This window comes from Podarcis erhardii, assembly GCF_964252035.2.
Source record: "Podarcis erhardii genome assembly, chromosome: 15".
Classification (NCBI taxonomy): domain Eukaryota; kingdom Metazoa; phylum Chordata; class Lepidosauria; order Squamata; family Lacertidae; genus Podarcis; species Podarcis erhardii.
In genome coordinates, this window is record NC_138505.1 from 15,046,168 (window position 1) to 15,068,483 (window position 22,316).

Sequence of the window (22,316 nt, forward strand, 5' to 3'; positions counted from 1 at the left end):
TCGCGTGACGCTAGGGCTGATGCCATCAGAGCGCGTCCTCCCCGGAAGAGACGTGGCAACAGGGCCAACAGGCGAAGGCATCGTCGTCCCCCCTCCCCCCTCCTCCTCCTCCTCCTCCTCCCTTTCCGTCATGGCCACGCCTCTTCCCCGGAATCTGTGAGGGGAATCCGTGAGTATCGGCGGACCCTCGCACGGGGCCGGTAAAGAACGGCTAGGGCGCCTAGGGATCGCGTCACTCGGACGCCTGGGTTCCTTTCCTGGTGGAGGGCAGGATTCCTGGGTTCCTGGCAGGGCGGGGCTGCAGAGCAGGGCGCCCGGATCCCCCTCTGAAAGAGGAGCGGCAGTGGGGCGATCACTGCTCCTGGGTTCTTCGCGGGGCGTGAGCGTCGCTGGATCCGGGCGGGGCGGCGGCTGGGATGCTTGGCTGGAAGAGATGACGATTGGCATGTGGGTGGGGGGAGAGAAAAGCTTCTGTGGTTTTTAAACATCCCAGTCTTGAGGGTGCTTTCGTAGAGATATCTCCAGTGCGCCTGGGACTAACTTGGGTAGTACAGTACTGTATTTGTGTGGGCAGAGTATTGCTCTCTCCGTGGGCTGATTCTGGTATAGCTCCTCCATAGAGCAGTAATAGTTGCCTGAAAGATCAGGAAAATCAACAGATCTAGCTTTTGCAGCGCCATGTTCCTCAGTGTTACCTGCTGTGTTTTGGGGTGGGAGGTGGAGGAGAAAGTGCACATGTTGTGGGAGCATTCAGATGGTGGCAGTGTAGATTCTGGACTCTGCTAGTGAGGAACCTGCAGGAATTGGAGCCAATGATGAAGACTGGGGCGGAGGTTTTGTTTTGCTAATCTGGTACCTAGGTTGGGTTGGAAAGCCTTCATCCAGGCAAGGCAGTAATCCCTCTTTCTTTCCTTGCCTAGCTTTCTTTGGTCCTGCGTTGGGACTGTATTTGCCATCATGGGGCTTTGTAAATGCCCCAAGAGGAAAGTCACCAATCTGTTCTGTTTTGAGCACCGGGTGAACGTGTGTGAGAACTGCATTGTTGCTAATCATGCCAAGGTAAATGGGGCCACTGGATTAAGGGTGGAGGGTTGAGACTGGGCTAGAGAGTTACCTTTTGCCAGGACACAATGTAATCTTGGGAAAGGGGGATTTTAGGTTCTCATCTTTCTCCCTTTTCCTGCTTTTGTTAGAAACACAAAAGCAGAATGTTGAAAAGTATTTGCCTTTATGATGGGGTGTGTGAGAGGAACCTGCATCATTCAAGATTTTGGGCTATAACTCCCACCAGGGCATAGCTGTCAACCGTCCCTTATTTGGCGGGAAACTCCCTTATCCCAGCGCCATGTCCTGCTGCTGTCCCTTATTGATGATGTCCCTTAAATTTCCTGGGTTTCAAAGGAAGCAGCTCCTCTCCCTCCCTCCCTCCCTGCCGGCCAGGGAGGAGGGGGCTCCAACTGTGTTGCTTGCCTGCCCGGCCTGCCCCCCTCTGGCCTCCTCTTACCAGCCTTGGCCCCCCAGAGCCCCTCCCCGCCGGGACTGAGGAGCCTTGAGAGGAGAGCGAGGGCAACCATAGAGAAAGCAGTTCAGAGAGCAGAGGCAGAGGCGTGGGCAGGTGTTCCAAGGGCTAACCATAGAGGAGGAAAGCGGAGGAAGGACCGCAAGCGCTTCTCCCATAGATTTGCAGTGGTAGATTAGCATAGATACTCTGATCTGCGGGTTTACTTTAGGCACTATTTCCCCCCCCCTTCCTCCCGTCCCACCTGATGGAACAGAGCTACAGATGGAGCACGAGAGAAAAGATACAGAACTGCAGCAGCATCTTCATAGCTTGGACTTGGTTTTGCATGAAAAGTGGTTGCTGCTTGCAGTTATTTAATTGCAGTGTTTCATCAGCTGGTGTCTTGAGCAGCAACCTCTGGAAATGAAGAGCTAAAAACCAGCGCTACTCTCCAAAATTATCAGGTCCCTTTTAACTTTGTATTTCAGCTGGTTGACTAAAATCCCTTATTTTGGCTGCTAATCCCTTATTTTCAAGGCTGCTGTTCCCTTATTTTCAAATCTGTACATTGACAGCTATGCACCAGGGGCACACGGGGATGGTGGGAGTTGTAGCTTGAGGGCCACGGCACCATCTCCCCTTCCCTCAATTGTTGCTCTATGCTACCTTTTCAGAAGTGTGATGAAGTGTCTCTTGGGCATTGATTTCTAAGCTGTTAAAACATTTGATGCAGAAGGGTGGCTTTTTGTTGCCCTTATCTTCAGCCTTCATTGGCTTTTTTTTTACTGGAGCTTGGAAAGTAGGTAGAGGGAAGAACCTAGAACCACCTCTGTATCAACAGCTACTGGGGCCAAAAGAGCCAGTCCATATGATCTTGGTCAGTCGTTCCGAGGTTTTTCCCCAGCTCTCCTGCCCCCTTTTATTTTTTTAACTTTTTGTCCATCTGCGTAAAGCTTCAGTTGCGCAAATGATATCACTGTAATATGTGATTTACCTGTACATAATAAAGGAATAGGGTTGGTTCTGATTCAGTTATGTGACTGTCTCCTTCCTTCAGTTCGACAATTTCCTAAGCACCCTCTTAGTAACACCTACTCTGTACTAAGTTCAGACCTTTTGGACACACAAAAGTTGGCTGTGTTTTCCTTTGGGGATCTTACTAGACCTGAGCATCTTTAGAAAACTATGTTATTGTTATCATCATTGTTACTAATATCCTAAAACTCTGGTGCAACCACACTTACCCTGAGCCTAATTCCCTCTTGCCAAGCATTTGCCTCTCTTTTTCTTCTTCTAGTGCATTGTCCAGTCATACCTGCAGTGGCTTCAGGACAGTGATTACAATCCCAACTGTCGGCTGTGCAATACACTTCTCTCCACTAAAGAGACAGTCCGGCTGGTCTGCTATGGTCAGTAAAAGTTCTCTACGCTCTTAGGTGTGACATCCATCCATGAAGGTCTAGGCTCTGCAAGCAGTAACTCTGCTAAACTTAGCAAATCGTCCTCCTGAGGCCATCCAGAAAATCCCTCCCCCCTTCACTGGACCTTGAAATGCCACTGCAGCAACTTTAAAGTTGGCTTCATGCAAATAGAGAGGCAGGAAAATGTTGATTGTGGAAAGAGGGTGGGGTGTTTGTGGGAGATGCCCCCTACTCCAAGTCTGCCAGAAACCTGTAGTTGGTTAAGGCTACTGGGAGGGGGAAGCTACAGTTCCCAGTATTCATTGTGGGAAGTCATGTGCTTTGGATATGCTTTAGCATATGGTGTGGTTCTGCCCTATCTGTTCCCCTGTCCCCATGAGAAGGTTCACCCTAACAGATCCCTCACCCCCGTTCCTGTAGATCTCTTTCACTGGTCCTGCCTCAACGAGATGGCCAACCAGCTGCCGAAGAATACTGCCCCAGCTGGCTACCAGTGTCCCAACTGCCAGGGCCCCGTCTTTCCACCGGCCAACCTTGTCAGTCCAGTAGCATCAGTACTGCGAGAGAAGCTGTCAGTGGTGAATTGGGCTCGGGCTGGCCTTGGGCTCCCGCTGGTAAGAGGCAATTCCAGCATTTTTGGTTTTTACTTTATTCTAAGGAGGGCTAATTGAAGGCATAAGAAAAGCTGGGTTGGAACAGGCCAGTGGCCCATTTGGTCCAGCATCTGTCACAGAGGCCAATAGAGCATAGAGCATGATTTGCCTAGAGCCTGCTGCCAGGTAGAGAAGTTCTTGCTGTTCTTAGCTTCTAGGATTGTCTTGTGAGGAGGAAAGTAAGTGATGCAGCAATCAGCAAATCATCCTTGATGGGGAGGGGGAATCTGCAGTGGGCTCCTCATCAAGCAGATTCCCAGATGGCAGTTCCCTTTTTCCTTTCCCCTCTTGGGGACTGGTCCAGTTCCATGTGGGTAAACGGTTCCCACTTGGGTAAATCCAGGGTGTTTGTATCTGCGGACAGACAGACATATCCATGAAGTGAAGGGTCAGCTTCAGGGCATCTCTGCAAGCTGGAAGATGAACCTCAGCCAAGCCTGCTGGACTGAAGGCACAGATTCCAGGGCCAGAGGACTTTCTGCACCCACCCACCCACTCGCACGTTTCTTCTGCCTGCTGTTGATTTTCCTAATTAGACTTAAATCTGACTTTTGCTTTCATTCTGCTCAGATTGATGAAATGGAGACAGTCCAGGAAGCGGAGCCTCATGATACCGCAGACTACACAGATTGGTCCAGCTTCACCGGTGAGTATTGCCAGAGTAGGAGGAGCCAGGCACTGTGACAGCTGTTCCATCTCTTGGCTGCTGGTCCCACCCCTCTTACCCCCTCTGGCAGGGTCTCCTGGCATGATAACACAACTCCTTTTCTCTGGAGGCTTTGTGAACGCAGAGCATTCAAGGTGTCCCACTCAGGGAGACAACTGTGTTTAGGAACTAACTGGGGAGGGGACTGCATTTTGCAATTCCATTCCCGTTGGGATATTTCCTACCCCTCTCTCCCATGAACATTGCAAACAGGAAAGTTAGGGAGGGGGTTACCCTCATAGCAGCCAGAATCTCTGTGTTTGGTGGAAAAGAATTGTCGTGGCCTCACACTGAAGACCTTGCCCCTTGAGGGAAGGGGCATGGCCCTGGTGACCCTATGAAGAAGTGTCTCAAGCGCATGAACCAAGCCTGCTCTCTTCCAGCCTTGCCTCAATTACCTCTCCTCTCTTTCTCGCCCCATATCCAGTCCTCAACTCAGAGGAGGCTGTGCAGCAGAGCCCCCATTCGGCTTTCTCTTACGGTTCAAGCGCAAGCTTCCCCTCCTCCCAACAACAGCAAAGCATGAACAACGGGGCGGTGCAGGAGCATCAGCACACGGTCATCAGCATGAATGCTTTGTCCAATGACCCCGTCACCATTAACGCAGGTAGGCACACAGGTGGGGGACCTTTCATCCAGGGAAGGGTGCTGGTGGGGGAACAATACTATCTCCCCCGCAATGGAACGTGGGCTGAGGAAGAGCATTGGGACGTCATGCCTTTTTGCTTTCTGCCTTGCTGCTTGTGGCCCGTTCCTCTCAGATGTGAAGCTGGCAAAGGAAATGAAATTGGCAAATGGGGCAAATTGGATTGTGGGAAGCAGGGAAAGGAGAGTTCTCCCATCTTACTGATGCTGCCAGTTGGCGGGCAGATATTTAAGATGGACAAAAGGAAGGACTTTGTACAGCACAGACCACACATAGTTGGTTACACACCCGCCTTCTTCAGGGGTCTCCCTGCTACTGCTCTTTTGATGATCTTCTCCTTGTCTCCTTGGGAGTCAGGAGGGCAACCTCACCCCAGTAGCGCCCCTTGATCAGTGGCAGGAGCCAGAGGGTACTGCTCTTCAGTTCTGCAGTCCCCAGGCAAGCGGCAAGTTGGAGCCAAATGGTTTTCTGGCATGGAGGGCAAGGCAGGCAATGAGGAGAGCCATGCCCATGCCTGGCACGCAGGAGGTCCAGGGTTCAATCCCTGCTGGCATCTCCATTTAAAAAGGAGGATCAGGGAGCTGCAGTAGCAGCAAGAGGTGTTGGGAAGACCCTGCCTGCCTGGAGGGTCAGTTCTGCTGGTCAGTTTGTGCAGAGGCAGCAGTCCTTGGCTCAATGAGAGTCTGAGCTGGGACAGAGTAGCTTCTGGGATGCCCTCTGGGCCATCCTCATGCATATCAGGGTTTGTAAAGTGGGTTAGGCCATTTTTGTGGGGGTGGGTGGCCTTTTCCAACCCATCTTCTCTATGCTATTATCCGCTCCTTTTCTGGCAGCCTCCTCGCCACGGAAAGTGTATGACACCCGGGAAGGCGGGGGCAGCAGGGCTTCCGAGGCTCACGTGGACTTTGACGAAGACAAGTACCGGCGGCGGCCAGCACTTGGCTGGCTTGCCCAGCTGCTGAAGTAAGTTTGGAAGAGGCTGCAGCCATTCAGAGTGGGGCTGGCCAGAGACAAGGGGGCCTCCTGTTCCCATGGGGCCGATGTGGAATCTGGAAGGCTTCTATACAGGCTGGCATGAGAATGGTAGAGACACCAGATACAGGAAGAGTCTGGGCTTATACTGACGGAAGGGCGGGAAGCCTAAGTCCCAGTAGGGAGGGGCAGGAAGCTGTGCTGTGGTGTGTATGCAAATGTGGGCACATACACACTCTTCTTTTTGTTTGTTTCTACCTTCAGGGAAGTACTGCCTTCACATTTTCAAACACATCATTTGGGCTATGATGTTGTACAGGAAGCCAAATTGAGCCTCATAGATTGAGCTCAGTTTAGCCTTGATTCCAAATATTTCTCTCTGTCTCATCATCCCTGTTCTGAATTGACTCATCCTTGTAATGTGGAGAGGGCTGAAATCCACCTAGCAGGCTCGGAGGCACGAGGTCTGTCTTTCGCCCCAAACTTCCCAAGCTTCCCTCCATTACCTTCTGGGTACTCGTCTTTTTTATTTGAGCTTATAAAATGTTTAAATCAAAATATGTTCAACCTTCCAGTTGCTTTCCCCCCAGCTTGGATTGTGCCACTGAAAGCAGGCACTTATTTCTTTAGCCTACTTATTAAGGAACTCCTTTCAGAAAATGCATTGTTCCTTACTATTCTGTCCCTAAGGCTTTCCTCCTCAGCTGTGTCCTCACAGCAGCTCAGCTAATGTCTAGAAGGAGCTCACAGTGCACCAGTTTGGATTTTGCCTCTTCCCTGCTTGGAAGGAGCTCTTGCTAACACTTTCTCTCCTTCCTCTTGCTGTCAGGAACCGCTTCAGCTCTAGGAAGCAGCCCCGCTCCATGATGCAGAGGTTCGTCATCCTCCTCCTAATTGGTGGAATTGGTTTCCTCACCCTTGTCATCATCATGATGAAGGTGGGACGGGCCTCTGCCGACCACGACCCCAACTTGGACCCCAAGTTCAACCCACACATCCGGGTTGGGCAGGAGTGAGTGGGGGGGCAGCCTCTTCCCTGCTGGGCTCCCTTCTCTGTTCTGGGCTCCCCTGCCCGCTCCTGGAGAAAGCTGGACTGAGGAGAGTCCTGGAATAGCTCTTTGGTTGCAATCTCAGCCCCTCCCAGGAAGAAACAGGGGACCACGGCCACTCCTGACAGCTTGGACAAAGAGACTCTGGTGAAGGAGTCGCCCTCTTCCTTCTGTCTTCTGCAAGCTCAAGCTGGAGCTGGGAACTCTTTTTGCATTTTTTGGGGGGGCCCAGAGAGCACCCCACCCCTTTCCTGCTGCATCCAGATGCCGGGATGGTCACAGGCGGGAGAGGCTCGCTTTTCCTGGGCATCTCCCCATGACACTACAGAGAGGAATAACAGTTCAGTGGTCTGCATCTGCTTTTTCTGACTACCACTCAGTGGAGTACCCCCAGTCTTCCCCCGTTCACTGATGTGAAATGACAGCTGCTGAGTCAGCAGAGGAGCTCTCTCACTCCCCTCCCATCACACACACACCAACCCCCAAAGTTTCATTGGCTTTCTTTTACTGAAGTGAAAAGCCCATCCTCTTCGCTCAGCTTTTACTAGCAGCTGAGATACTCTCTCTTGTTTTTCTCAGCTTTGATGTTCATAATTATAAAGAAACTATGGAAACCAAGCACTCCCCACACACCCCTGTTCCCTCCCAGTGCCCTGTAACAGTGTCGGTAAAAGAGTGGGACCAAGTGGGGGTGGGGAGGAGTTTCCTCCCTTTGACCAATTTGGGGTGGGAGGGGGTTTCAGTAATAGGCTTCTGCTGCTTCAGACCCGCCTCAGTGCTTTGCTGTGGGATACCTGAATTCCATGAACATAGGGAAGCCCTACTTCGATCTCCTTTTGGTTCTGGCAAGGCTGGGGGGGGGGGCAAGCACTTTACCTAAGGCAGTTGTTTTTCCAGCACAAGGGTCTGCACCATCCCCAATAGCTTTCCTTAGCACAGCTGTAGCCCCAAGGAGCAGGTGCCGCCTGCTTGCACAGCCCATCTTTGCCCTCTCAAGTGTGCACCTCTCAACAAGGCGTTTGCAGCTGGAGAGAGCACTGGGGAGGAGGGAGTAGAATCCCCCTTGCCACAATATTCTGGCAGTAATGGAGACATGGATAAATGGCTCATTGTCAGCCCAGCAGAATGCTGAAATAGCAGAAATCTAACTGAAAGCTGGCAGCACAAGTGGGGTTTGTTTTTCCTGCTTTAACAGTGCAGTGGCTGGGATCGTGGGTTCCATGTTAAGTTTACTGTTGCAAATGTGATGCCTGCGTACCATTATAGAAAGGACTGAGCTGGCCTTGCAATCCCAAGCACCATCTCTCTCTGCTCATCCACCCCCCAGATCTCACGCTGCAGGTCTGGTAGCAGCTGGGTGATCCTCAGACCCTGCTCTTCAACTGAGAGGTGCTGGCCCCATTCATAGCAGTTTGGAAAGGGAGTGGGGCACACAAGCCTTCCCATGATCCCTTGCAGCAAGGAAAGGTTATTTGGAGGTGTCTGTCTGGCATTGCCCCAGCAACGTGACTGTGTGGCTCACTGACCACCTCAATTCTCTCTTGGTGAAAATACAAGACTTTATTACACCTGAAGCAATAGACCTGTTTGTTTGTTGGTGTTCCATTAAACTCTCTTAGTTAACCTGAAACTGTATTTGCTCCCTCCCTTCTTCCTTGGAGGCAAACGGGAACAAGCCTGGGGAGTGCCCCCCCCCCTTTGAGAATCGCCGCTTAGTACTGTTCCTCTCTGTAATCAATGGTGGCATAGTCCATGCTGAAGCGGGCAAGGAAGGCGACAAAGTTCAGGGCTGGGCAGAAAGGAGAGGAAGGCATCAGTAATCATTTCAGTACAAACACTGCTTTTTCCCAATTGAAAGATGGACATCTGAAGTCTGACATCCTCCACACAACCTAGGCTGATGAGTTCTTTCAGAGTTACTTGTGTGCTACAGACATGCAGGCCCATTGGGAATGTAGCGCTAAACCATGGTTTAGCTCTATGGTAATAAGCCATAGGCTTGCATATTTCCCCTTTCCCTCTCCGCTGCCATGGCTCCCATGAGGAAATTCGAAGTACCCACTTTCAAACTATTTAGAATTCCTTGCTGCTTCTCAGTTTGGCAGAACTCTGGTTAGCTTAAACTGTAACCTGAGAAGCTGCCTCATACAGAGTTAGGCCATTGATCCACCCAGCTGAGTACTGTCCCCGCTCCACTGATTTGTAATAGCTCTCCAGGGTTTCAGATGAGGGACTTTCCCAGCCCTACACAGAGATGCTTCCGAGGACTGAACCTGTAACCTTCTGCATGTGAGGCAGATGCCCTGACACTGAGCTGCAGCCCTTCCCTTGGTTTGTTAATAAGCCAGGACCACAGACCAACAACTTGATAGTGGCAGCACCATAAACCATCGCTTTGATCCTACATTTCAAAGCAAAATCAGAAACTTCCAGTCTCTTCACTGCTTTGGCAGAGGAGACTCGTTCACAAACCACTAACATTATGCGAAAAAGTACGTTGTGGCAGGGGAGCTGAAAGCGCTGATGGAAAAAAGTGACTCCAACACAGTGGAGGGGCCCACTGCTTTGAAGCAAGCAAGTTTATGCGTTTCTGGGTATGACAAAATGTGGAATGGCTGACAGCAGCCTGGGAGGTCAGGGGAAGTTGAGCCATTCAGTAGGGAGTTTGGCTTAGAGGACTGGGTCTTATGTCTGGGAAGCATCAGGGAAATTGCCCTAATTTGCACAAAAGATTCCAATTCAATCTTTCCCAGAAAGCTCACATCACTGGGCTTGAAGGGAGCCCCAGAATATGTGGTGGGTCCCCATCCCTCTAGTTCCCCAACTTGCCTTACCGAAAGATGTCATGGCAATGTACATCAGCACATCGTCGTCTGCTTGTAAAGTGTAGATCGCTGCTAGCAGTGCCCAGTAGAAGCTGGTTGTATGTGAGGACTGCAGAAACCAAACAGAAGGAGCAGAAGTGATTTGTCTTCAATGATGGAAAAGTGGGAGAGGGGAATCATCTCTATACTCTGATGCACTTCAGTCTGGGGGATTAAGATGGAAGGGGGCAAATGGGACACTTTTCTAGATGCTTATTGCAACCCCCCATTACATTTGTGGAAAAGTTAGCTTAGAATCCTAGACCACATACCCCAAATCTCTCCACATCCATTTAATCTGGAGTGAGTCTCAGCATGCTGGTCATATTCAAGAACTTTTTTCATTAATTTAGAGTCAAGGTTAACCTTCCTGGTTTTCTATTTGCAATGCTGAATGCAGATTCAGCAGTGCATAAAATTAAGTGCACCCATGACCACCAAGTCAGGATGTTTAAAACAGAGACAGGTAGAAGGCAAGACCTACAGTGGGTGACTGGCAATATTTTATGTATTTATTTTCTTAGCACTATTTTTATAGACTGCCCAATAACAACAGAAACATTTAAGATATAAATGGTAAGGGCAAGAATATATAATGAAGAGTAACAAAATTCCACCAACAGAATTAAAAACATCAACCTCAAACTCAAGTAACACTAAGAATATTTTAAAACAGTTTTCAGGATTTAATTTTTGAAAGAAAGAGTTGATGGTGCTGGAAATATGACAAAGGAGCTTGTCTGTTTTGGCAGAGCAGTCTACAACTGAAGTGCTATCACTTCTAAATGACCATCTTATTCTCCTCGAATTTGTCTTGTCCCCTTTTAAAGCTGTCCAGGTGTGTGCCATCACCTACATCTAACAGTAGTTAATTCTCTCATTTACCCGTAACATGAGAGCCAGTGTGGTGTACTGGCTAGAGTGCTAAACTAGAACCCTGGAGGCCAGGGTTCAAATCCCCCCTCAGCCAGTCACTTCCTCTCAGTCTAATCTACCTTACAAGGTTGTTATGGGGGTTAAATGGCAAGAAGGAGAAGTGTGGATGCCACCCTGAGGTCCTGGGCTTCTCTTATTCAGTCTTCACTGGATGATCCCACTGGGTTCTTGTATTGCAGGAGAGAGAAACTCCTCTGTCCACTTTCTCTACATCATGTACAAGTTGACACACCTCTCATGTCCCTCTTCAGTGCTTTTAAACCTAAACTAAAAAGACTCAAGTGTAGTGACCTTTCCTCCTAGGGGAGTTGCTGCATGCCCCTGATCATTCAAGTTGCCCTACTCCACCTCTACAACAACCTTTTTGATGAACAGTGACTTTGAGATTTGAAAACACAAATTAATGCCAATTATTTATGAAGGGACAGTGTGTCAATGTCCATCCTGATGGGTTTGGTACTTATGCACCAGAACTCATCCATTTTCTACAGTCGCAAGCACCACCAGGGAGTTTTTCTTGTGTAAGCCTCTTTGAAATGACTGCCTGCAAAATAGAGGAAATGTGTGAGAGAGACAGGGAGAGAGATAGAGCTTTTTACCAATAGCACTACGGTAAAATGGAAGCTCATGAGGTCCCCCCTTTGGGAGACGAAGAAGTGATACAGGTCACCAATGAGAACACCTGTGTGAATGATGAGCATAAGGATAGAGCCAATGGTGTAGATGACTTTGCTTGGGAAGGTGATAGTTATGAATGGATCCTTCCAGCTCATCCTCTCTGTCCCTCTGCAGTTGGCTGCTTCATTGATTTAGAACCCTGAGGAAGGCAAAGCACATTCAGACAGCCCAGCCTCTGACAGATGCAGATCCTGGCCTGCTGAAGTCATAGAGACCCAGAGGTTCCAGAACTCTTGGCCTGGGAAAAGGCAGCCACGGGCAAGAGTACTGGGGTGCAGCAAGGTCCCTTTGGAAAGCCAAGTTGAATAAGGAAGAGGGGGTGGGACCTTGCAAAGTCCCAGGAAGCTGGAATCCTTGACCCCAGCAAACTCTCAGCATGTCAGGCTGCTTTCCTCAAGCCTCACTTTCCAGAAGACGGGCAGAACCTTCCTCCAGGTCATACAATGCGGGGTCTCTGGCACTAGGGCAGGCTGACCCCTAACCCTTTTGTGACCAGGCAGCACCTCCTCTTCCCCTCCCTCCATGCACAGAAGCCGAGAACGGACTTCAATGTACCTGCCTCAGTGCCCTGGGGGAGGTTAGTTCCCTTGGGGGAGAGTGAAGAGTATGCTCCTTAAGGGGGGGGGACCCCGAGACCCTGCCAGTCCCCCCTTCTGAGTCTTGTTCAGTGGAGGGGGGCCTTCCGGGGGGCGAGAGAAGCGTTTTCAAGGGGTTGTCCCTGTGCTGCTAGGCTGGGCGCTCCCTGTGTGCCTCAGGGGATGTGGGGGGTTTTGGGGGGGGAGAAGGCTCCCTCCTCTTTCCCACGGGCCGGCCTGGGAAGCCGCCGAGCGCTGACAACGTCGCCAGGCAGCGGCAGGGTTCCTTTCTCCCTTAAGCAGCTGCAGCAGCGGGAGGAAGAGCCGGAAGCGGAAGCGCTTCAACAAAACTTTATTAAGGTCCGGTCTCCATAGAGACGGGAAGGCCTTCCCTGCGCCCGGTCGCAACAAAACTTTATTGTTCCCGGAAGTGGAAGTTGTTGGCGTTGACCGTTGCCGCCCTCCCTTCTCCGGTCCCCCCATCCTCCCCCCAACCCCCACCCCACGGCCACACACGCACTCATACGCAGCGGGTCATGTCGGCGCCTCAGGCGGAGCGGGGCCCCGAGGGCGCGGGCGGCAAGCGGAGGCCGCACGGGATGCTGAAGCTCTACTACGGGCTGCCGGACCCGTCTGGGGAGGCCTTGGCGGGACCGGCCAGGGGGGATCTCGGGGGCCCCACCGACATCAACGGCCCCCACTTCGACCCGGAAGTCTTCCTCACCAAGGTGAGGGGGGGCACGGACGGGCAGATACACCCTCCGCGCCTAGCAACACCCTGCCCACTGGCGAGGTCTCCATGGCAACCCTCCCGGGGCTGGCTCCACCGTCCCCAAAACTCACTTGTTCCGGGAAATGCTGCTTTGCTTTCCCAAAATGCTGAACAGCTTGAGCTGAGTGTTTCTGGGCATGAGCAGAGTGCCTTTTGCCTCGAAGAGTTAGCATGTTCACAGATCCAGGTTTCACTCCGCATAAAAGATCTCAGGGTTCCTCATAGTCAAGGGAGCCGTCTACAACGACTGAAGCATTGGATCTGAGAACAGAGTGCCTCTGGTAATCTGCAGAGTGCAATCTCCAAAGGATGCCAGACCTGGTGTTGTGTTGTGGTAAAGAGGATAAGGAGAGCATAAGGCCACTGGCCCATCTAGTCTTATTCTCACAGTGGCCAACCAAAGGGAAGCCCCCAAGCAGGATCTGGGCTGATAGGCTTATCCTCCCCTGTTTTGGCTCTCACTTCCACCCTGAATTCACTATGAGCCCGGTTTTTGAACCGGGAAGGACGGGGTATAAATAAAAATGTATTATTTTTTATTATTATGTGTTCCTTGGTGTTGGCAAGCCACTCCCTCAACCTCTGTCTCCCCAACTGCAATATTGGGGAGTAAAAAAATAATCCCCTTTTAAAAAAACGAATAACCCAAACAAGCATGCATAACGGCGGTGTGTTGCATTTCACTTCCAGCAGCTCAGTCACCTATTGACCTGCCTTATCCAGAAGTCAGACTGTTGCTCTGTTTAGCCCAGATCTTAGCCCTGCAGCCGGTGATCCTTTGGAACCTAAGGCCTTCTGTACACAAAGCAAGTGCTCAATGATTAAACTGGGGTGGGGTGGGGTGGGGTGGAGGAGTATTCACAAGGATAGGCAGAGGAGCATTGGCCAAGTTCAGTTTGCTGCTGACAGCACCCACCTCTGTTGTGTGTGACAGCTGCGAAAAGAATGCCCCCTGGCCCAGCTGATGGACTGCGAGACAGACATGGTGAAGCAGATCCGATCCTTGGACAGTGACATGCAAACTCTAGTCTATGAAAATTACAACAAATTCATCTCGGCAACAGGTAACTGAAAGGCTTGGCGGGGGGGGGGCGCGGTGAGGTCATGGGAAAGTTATATTTGTGGTTCACCTCCCTCTTCCAGTTTATTATTATTTAGTTCAGGTGTGGGAAACCTGCAACCCACAGAACTTCCCCACTCAGCCCTCAGTCTCCGCCCCATCCTGTGTGCAGCCAATCAGCTTAAACAGACAGCTTCTGTTAGTGCCAATGGAAGAAAATGCTTTTGAAGCAGACTCTTCCTAACATTCTCATGTTCCATTCTTCAGACACAATCCGTAAGATGAAGAATGACTTCAAGAAGATGGAGGATGAGATGGACTGCTTGGCAGCAAACATGGCCGTCATCACGGAGTTCAGTGCGAGCATCAGCAGCACCTTGCAGGATCAACATGAGCAGATCACCAAACTATCCGGTGCGATACCACTTCTCTGATTCCTGCTAATGTGCGACAAGGGTGTCAGGAGCCCGTTGGAGCTGATGGGGAGGGGGCACCAGTTCAGTGGCAGAACATCCACTTTGCATGTCGGAGGCTACCTGTTTAATCCCCGGCATCTCCAGGAGGCGCTTGTTGAGTGCTGGAAGGTGGCGTGGCACCAGTTGGGGTTTGGGGCTGCAAAGCAGCTTGCCTGCCCTGCTCTGACTTCCTCCCTCTCTCTTGACCCCAGGTGTTCACGCGCTCCTACGCAAGCTGCAGTTCCTGTTTGAGCTGCCGGCCCGCCTGACCAAATGTGTGGAGATGGAGGCCTATGGACAGGCTGTGCGATACTACAGCAAGGCCCGCTCCATTCTCCACCAGTACCAACACATGCCCTCCTTCCGGGGCATCCAGGACGACTGCCAGAAGATCATGGCTGACCTCGCTCAGAAGCTGCGCGAGAAATTCAGGTAGGCAACGGAAGACATCAGGGGAGCTGTTGCACTTGACTGTTTGTTACGAATGGGAAGGTCTTGGGGACTGAAGCAGTGGAGGCTGTGAGCCAGAAGACTTGGCAAAGAAGGGTGGCTGCTCTGTGATTCTGCTGTACAAATTTAGATTAGCTTAACTGTCATGGTTTCCATTCGAGGAATCCTGACATTGGAGAGGATTCCCCAGAGCCCTACAGTTCCCTGGGGGGAGAGAATGGCTGCAGGGAGCCAATGTGGTGCCAGAGTTGGAGTGCGTAATGAGGAGCTGGGGTTCAGGTACACCACCACCCTGCTCAATGCAGCCCTGAAGCATGATGGACATACTGGCCCCCTCACTATCTCTCAGCCTAATCTACCTTGTAGGATCGTTCTGATCGTTGGGAGGAAGGGTGGGATGAAAATGTCACTTAAGAGGAGGAGCCAGTTTAAAATCTGCAGCTCAGCCCTAAGACCCTTCCTTCCTGCCTCCTCAGGGATGGGGGCTCTTGCGCCAAGGACTTAGCGGAGTGTGTGGAGCTGCTGCTGCAGCTGGGCGAGCCTGCCGAGGAGCTGTGCGACGAGTTCCTCTCTCATGCCTGCTGCCGCCTGGAAGCTGAGCTGCGAGCCCTGGAGGCGGAGCTGGGTGAGGGGCAGCTGGCCACCCCAGCCACCGACATCCTGGAGTTCACCGACCGCGGCTGCAACAACTTTGTCAGCAACATGTGCCTGGTGATTGCCTCATACCAAGAGCTGTTTGTCAGCCGGGAGGGGGCCCGTGAGATTGCCAGCATGGCCCACGACAAGCTGGTGGCCTTTGTGGATGGCCTGATGGAGCGCTACTTTGCCCTGGTGGAGAGGCGCATCCAGCTGGAGCGGGGTGTGGGCGATAACTCCCTGCTGGTGCGGGCCCTGGACCGCTTCCACCGCCGCCTGCAGGCTTTGGTCAAGCTGTTGCCCGCCTCGCGGTCAGCGGCGGAGGGCACAGAAATCGTGGTGCGGGCAGCCAAGGAGCGCATCCGCCAATACCTACAGGCCCTGCAAAGCTTCTACCTGGACTGCTTGACGGACGTGCGCCAGTCCTTGGCCGCCCCTCGGCTCATGGGGAAGGACAGCCCCAACCTCGCAGAGCTGCTGGGCACCATCTCAGCTTCCATCCTCAACCAGATCAAGTCTGTGCTCACCTACGTCCACCTCTTCACTGCTAAGGACATCACTTTCTCTAACAAGCCGTATTTCAAGGTAAGGAGAGAGAGAAAGAGAGTTTGTTAGACTTTTCAGAGAGAAAGTTGCTTGCTGGAGCCCGGAGACTTGATACATCACAAGAAATAAAAATGCATGGGTGCGCATATGTAGAATTACATAAGGTAACCCATGGCGACACAAATTGTATGAGAGTCAAACCTTCTGTGGGCTTCATCACAAGACCCTTCCACTGCCACCAGAAACCCCATGACACTCCTCCTTGGGTCCTGCTTTTGTAGGATGGACTTCTCTGATTGTGGGAGAAGCACCCCAGGGTATCTCCCTTCCGGGGGTTAAGGCAGAGCTGGGTGTACCCAGCCTCTGTCTCTTTAGTTTACATTTTGGGATATGCAGCTACCAGCCTGAAGCTTCTGCCTGCTGTGCGATGGGGCCCCATAGCTGCTAGTCCTCATGAATCCCTTCTCATTATGCTCCTCAGCCACTTGCATCTCTGAAAGATCCCGGCATTGCTGGGAGTTGGACTAATGACCTTTGGGGTCCCTTCCAGCCATACAATTCTATGAAATGTCTGAAATGAGGTAAGGGCTCCTTAACCCTTCTTCCCCAATGTGAACAGCTGTAGTGGCTTCCTGACAGTTCAGCAGCTGGTGGCCCCGTACTTGAACTGCCCCACATAGCTCCAGTCCTGCTGTGTGATTTCTCTCTTAAGAAAAGCAAAGGCTCAAAGTTTTCTCACTGCCTATGATCAATGGTCTTTGCCAGCATCCTCCACTTCAGGCATCCCTCCCTTTTGTCAGTGTCTTGGCTGACCCAGTGAGTGGTTGAGGGACCCGAGGGGCAAACTTGGACAGAGCCTCTGTCCCTGTTCTCGCCGGAGAAGGAAGGGTTAAAGAGCCCCTTGGCTCCACCAACTCCCTGCAGTGCTGGCCCTGGAATCAAACTGTGGCTCATGTCAAGGCTGGGTGGCTGAGACTTTTGGCTGTGATGCCTCTTAACTTTCCCCTGTGCCTCTCCTTGCATTTTCCTAGGGGGAATTCTGCAGCCAAGGTGTCCGCGAAGGCCTCATTGTCAGCTTCATCAAGTCCATCTGCCAGACAGCCCGGCAGTTCTGTGAGAGCACTGGAGACAAGGGGGGCTCCACGCCCCCCACCCTGCTGCTGCTCCTCTCCCGCCTCTGCCTGGACTACGAGACCTCCACCATCAGCTACATCCTCACGTTGACAGATGAACAGTTTCTGGTGCAGGTGTGTCACACGTGGGAAGAGAGGATGCTGGGAGTCATTTCAGGCTTGGGAGACTTAAATGGCTAGGTTGGGGGGCAGAAGGGGGCTGTGTTTCCTTTCCTCTTCTCAGAACCGAGCTCATTGAGATCTAAATAAGGCCTCAGCTGTGCCATTATTCCACACAACTATGGAACAAACATAGGGCTTTGTTCCCTCTGTATATATACAAAGAAGCACATTTTAGACCTGCCAGTTTTCTTTTAGAAGCCAACTACCAAACAAGAAGGGAGGAAAAAGCATTACGCAAGCTCCGTAAACAGGTCTTTTAAAAAAACATATATAACATAATATATAACGAAATAGCGGAAGCCAGAACTGTACATACTGTCCCATTTGCATCATCTCTCTCTGTGTGTGGCAGAGCTTGCTGATTTCCTTATTGCAGAATATGGGGATTGCAGTATGTGTGACTCACAGAATTTTCTCAGCCAAGGGGCAGCCCCAAAGGAGATATCCTGGCTAGCTTGCTCCTGGCTTTTGGAGGGGTCCTTCCCTGTTGAGCATGTTGCTTGGTGTATTCAGGTGTGGGGTGGAGGTGGGGTCCCCCCCCGTATCACAGGGCCAGAGTCTCTTTCAAGGGAATTCATCCTATGCAGAGTAAATACTATTTATTAGATATGCATTACAATTGGATTTTGTCACTTTGGAAGATGCTTGAAATGTAAGTATTGTGACCCCTGCATTCCACATGCGTTGGCTGAGAATGAAATGTGTAAACTCCATTTATGGCTCTGGTCCTCAGTGCCGCTTCTTTAATGACTGTGTCAATTAGCTTTCCAGTCACTCCTCAGTCTTTTGGTCACTGCATAGGGTGCACCTGCTGCTTCCCCACCACCCCAGAAAACCCCTACATTTCTTGCCTCCTATAAAACATGTACCGCATTTCATTTCTCCAGATGCGGTTCAGAAAGATGTAAATCTCAAACCATTCAGAAACCAGCAAAGCCTATCCAAATATAACCTGTTTAGTATTGGTATGGTGTAGCAGTTAACAGCGTGAGCTTTGAGCCAGGAAATCCCTGGTTCAAATCCTGCCTCTGCTGGGAGCCTGTTGGATGACATTGGGCAAGCCAGTCCCTCTCAGCCTTTCCCAGCTTCCACCTCCAGTTCTTAGCCGACTGGCCTGCCTTGTGGCGAGGCCTCTTTACGTATCTAAAAGCCCCTTGAGTTTTCCAGAGCCCCACATCAAGCTGCCAAGTGCCACCCTTTTCATCCTCTTCCTGCTCTGCTTTGCCTCTCAACCAGGACCACTCTCCCGTCACCCCTGTCACTGGCTTGTGTGCTGAAGCCCGGGAAGCCGCCCAGAAGCTGCTGAACCACTATGTGAAGGTGCAAGGCCTGGTCATCTCTCAGATGCTGCGCAAAAGCGTCGAGACGCGGGATTGGATCACCACCATTGAACCACGCAATGTCCGTGCCGTCATGAAGCGTGTGGTGGAGGATGCTACCTCCATTGATGTTCAAGTGAGTGGGGCGGAGGGGAAAGGGGGAGGGGAGGGATTTCAGAAAACCACCCGGTTCCAGCTTCTTACCTTGCCTGTAAATGGAAAGAGAGGGCACCATATGAGGAAGAGGGGGTTGGAATTGGGGGTTTGTTCCTTTTTATCTATTTGTTTATTTATAATGATACCATGAAAATATCAGTTTCCAATGTATCTATACGGAAAGCACATTAAAATTTAAAATTGGATAATCTTCATGGAAAAATGTATTCTTAACAGGCTACATAGGTTTGGCAGAATAGAAAAGTTTTCAGCAGGCGTTGGCATAGAAGGCACCTGCTGAATCTTTAGTGGTGGAGCGTTCCACAGGACTGGGCCAATGACACCGAAGGCTCTTTTTTTTGTTGATGTCAAATGAGCCTCACCAACTCGGGGAACGACCAGCGACGTTCCTGCAGACATTCTCAGTGATCGAGCTGAGATAGAAGAGCTTTGTCGGTCCCTGAGGCACCCTGGACCTAAGTTGGTCAGGGCTCTGTAAATTAATACAAATAGTAAATGGGCAGCCACTGCAGCTGTTTTGACAGTGGTGTCATATGCTGCTTATTACAGGGTAAGTGTGGGGTGCCAGGGGTCCTCACTCGGAAGAGGGTGAACCTATGCAGAGGCTCCTTCTCCATTTGAGTAACTGCCTCACACGTTAATCTCCTCACGCAGGTTGGACTTCTCTATGAGGAAGGTGTGCGCAAAGCCCAGAGCAGTGACTCCAGCAAAAGGACCTTCTCCGTCTACAGCAGCTCCCGGCAGCAGAGCCGCTACGCGCCGAGTTACACACCCAGGTGAGCTGGGGAGGCAGGCCCTGTCCTTCCTGCTGGATGGGGAGTTTGAATCATCCCTAAATCATAAAGGAGCAGGCGGGGCACTGTGTGTATCTAGTGCAACCTTGCAAATTGGCCCCTAAGAGTTTCTGGTTCACAAGAATTGACGCTGGCTTGCCTGCCATGGATACCTCGCATAGTTATTGTGTGCCACAGGCCTGGGTGGAGGGAAAGAGATGTCCATCCAAACCCCTCTCCAGCAAGGCAGCTCAGGGGTGGGGGATAGTGTGCTAGTCTCCTGGGCATGGCCCTTAGCCCCACAAGCAGTCAGCCACTCTGTGTGAGCCTCATCTCATCTCTTCTCTCCCCAAGCGCTCCCATGGATACCAACCTGCTGAGCAATATCCAGAAGCTTTTCTCTGAGCGCATTGACATCTTCAGCCCTGCAGAGTTCAACAAGGTGAGGAGCCTGCAGTGGCTTGCTCTGTTGTGCTTCCTCCAGCCAAAGCACGTGAGGTTGGTGGCCTCTCTACACTGGTGCCTGGATCTGCCTCTTGGGGAGATGTGCATGCGCCCCACAGGGAGAGAGGAGCCATTGCCCTTGCCAGCAGATGATGGGAGTGATCTCTAGAAAGGGTAGCAGGTTCCTTTTCTTTGGTTATTGCTAGATATATTTATATATCTCTTTCACTAGGGCTGCAGTTGCAGCCTGAACCTCATTCAATTACACCACTCAGATCAAGAGAACCGTAATTTTCCCAATATGTAGGGGAGGCGTCCATTTGGGTTCTCCCTCTCAGTGTTAAAGTCTAATAGTTCATGGAGCTCCAATCTGCTTCTCCCCTCCCAAAATGCCTGATTCTCAGCGGAGCCCAGCATCGGAGCTTGTGGTCCTCTTGGCACCTTTGCTGAATGAATCTCCCGCCCTCTTTCAGTTTCTGAGCAGCGTTTGGCTGCCACCAGGACAGAGGTGAATCAAGCCTTTATTAAGAGGCTTGTGATGAACATCCATGATGAAGGTCCTTAGTAAGACCTGGCCAGGATGGAAGGTTAACTTTGGCTGGTAAGAGCAGCCACATAAGTGCCTTTACTCTTGGGTCTTAGGCGTCCCCCTCTCTATTAGTTTTTTTCTGTTTGTAATAATCAAAACTGACACAGCAATGTGTGATTGGGGTAGGAGGGCGAAGCCACAGGCAATGGCATTTACCAGTTTTGTTGGCAAGTGCAATTTAAATGAAAATCATAGAATAAAAACACAAAACGGCCGTGCAAGAGGAAGGGAGGCACCCATTGACTTAACCAAAGGCCTGGCTGAAGAGAGGCAGACTGAGCAGTTGTCCAAAACCATACAGTGATTTCAATGAGCACCCCCAGGGGAAAGTATCAGGAAAACATCCATTTGGGGGGCGGGGCGGGCAGATTTTTAGATCTTCACTCTGCTGTCTATTTTTTAATCCTCTTCTTCCACTCAGGTCTCTGTGCTTACCGGCATCATCAAGATCAGCCTGAAGACGTTCCTGGAGTGTGTCCGCCTGCGAACTTTTGGCCGCTTTGGCCTGCAGCAGATCCAGGTGGACTGTTACTACCTGCAACTCTATCTGTGGCGCTTTGTCTCTGATGAGAACCTGGTGCACTTCTTACTGGACGAGATTGTGGGCAGCACAGCCCACCGCTGCCTTGACCCCGTGCCCATGGAGCAGAGTGTCATTGAGGTCATCTGTGAGCGCGGCTAGGGCACGAGGAGGGGGCTGGAACGGGGGGAGGGCAGCTATGTGTCTGCACTCTTGTTCCCTGCCAGGTAGGGGGAAAACGGGAATGTCTGGCAGGTGAGACCTCAAAATATGTCAATGTGGTTGTAATAAATAAAGAATAACTTAAACCGTATTCACTGGTGAAGACTTTTTTGTTTCTGCAGCAGCCAGGAAATTGTAGCTCTGGATAAAATTAAACCGTGTCAGTTGCTCCTTTTTGCATGATTTCATGAGAGCATGAGAAAGGTCTTGCAGCAGCAGCTGGGACAGGCCAAAGGCTCATCCAGTCCAGCATCCTGTCTCTGTGGCCAACCAGATTTGTTCATTTGTTCATTATTGTTATTCCATTTATATGCCACTTCCACCTTCCAAGGAGCTCAAGGTGGCATGCGTGGGTCTCTCCCTTCCTCTGGATTTTGATCAAACTAAGCCTCCTAGAACAAAATACACATCAGAAGACTTAGTTTGGTCAGAATCAGGTATACACTTACAGAGTTAATGCTAAATACATTATACAGTGGTACCTCGGGTTACAGATGCTTCAGGTTACATACGCTTCAGGTTACAGACTCTGCTAACCCAGAAATAGTACCTCGGGTTAAGAACTTTGCTTCACGATGAGAACAGAAATCGTGCTCCGGTGGCTCAGCAGCAGCAGGAGGCCCCATTAGCTAAGGTGGTGCTTCAGGTTAAGAACAGTTTCAGGTTAAGAACAGACCTCCGGAACGAATTAAGTACTTAACCCGAGGTACCACTGTACTGTATCTGGTAAATGAGCCACCATAGCCACTGGAGGGCTGTGAAAATTTGCGTCCCAGGCTTTTTAGACTCATCTACCCATGTACTAACTGAAACCCAAGGGGCACATGGGTTGCCAGATGTGAAATATATTGGCAATATTTTCGGCTCTCCTATACCACTGCTTCTCCAAACTGCTGAACTCAGTTCTGGGCTGAGTTCAGGGATTTCATACAGAGGACTAAAGTCCTACATTACATGCATGTGACATGCACAAGGTGAAAGGGACACGCAACATTGAAAGCTTAGGCCTTTCATTTCTCCCCTTCATGTTGCTCTCCCTGCCCTCCCTGCCTTGCAA

The 22,316-nt window shown here is 51.0% G+C and overlaps 3 protein-coding genes across 6 annotated transcripts; 2 read left to right on the forward strand and 1 right to left on the reverse strand.

Annotated features, from left to right (window-relative positions):
• The first annotated feature begins 16 nt into the window (after positions 1 to 16).
• On the forward strand, positions 17 to 8,578 carry ZFPL1 (zinc finger protein like 1). Of its 4 annotated transcripts, none has more exons than XM_081842497.1 (8): positions 17 to 169; positions 921 to 1,059; positions 2,799 to 2,910; positions 3,343 to 3,536; positions 4,146 to 4,221; positions 4,709 to 4,888; positions 5,761 to 5,890; positions 6,729 to 8,578. In XM_081842497.1, the coding sequence occupies exons 2-8, from the start codon at positions 958 to 960 to the stop codon at positions 6,913 to 6,915; spliced, it is 981 nt and encodes a 326-aa protein (XP_081698623.1). In that variant the 5' UTR covers positions 17 to 169; positions 921 to 957; the 3' UTR covers positions 6,916 to 8,578. The 4 variants fall into 4 exon arrangements, with proteins under 4 accessions (XP_081698623.1, XP_081698622.1, XP_081698624.1 ...); XM_081842496.1 differs by having other exon boundaries at positions 27 to 156; XM_081842498.1 differs by having other exon boundaries at positions 34 to 200.
• TMEM262 (transmembrane protein 262) lies at positions 8,483 to 11,741 on the reverse strand. The gene is made up of 3 exons (XM_081842553.1): positions 11,348 to 11,741; positions 9,783 to 9,882; positions 8,483 to 8,737 (listed from the first exon to the last, which is right to left on the reverse strand). Exons 1-3 carry the CDS (start codon positions 11,519 to 11,521, stop codon positions 8,661 to 8,663), a joined length of 351 nt encoding a protein of 116 aa, XP_081698679.1. The 5' UTR covers positions 11,522 to 11,741; the 3' UTR covers positions 8,483 to 8,660.
• A 780-nt stretch (positions 11,742 to 12,521) lies between these two features.
• On the forward strand, positions 12,522 to 21,350 carry VPS51 (VPS51 subunit of GARP complex). Its single transcript, XM_081842438.1, has 10 exons — positions 12,522 to 12,729; positions 13,708 to 13,837; positions 14,101 to 14,247; positions 14,501 to 14,720; positions 15,215 to 15,959; positions 16,952 to 17,167; positions 18,452 to 18,670; positions 19,366 to 19,487; positions 19,839 to 19,926; positions 20,939 to 21,350. The coding sequence occupies exons 1-10, from the start codon at positions 12,538 to 12,540 to the stop codon at positions 21,197 to 21,199; spliced, it is 2,340 nt and encodes a 779-aa protein (XP_081698564.1). The 5' UTR covers positions 12,522 to 12,537; the 3' UTR covers positions 21,200 to 21,350.
• Positions 21,351 to 22,316: the final 966 nt, after the last annotated feature.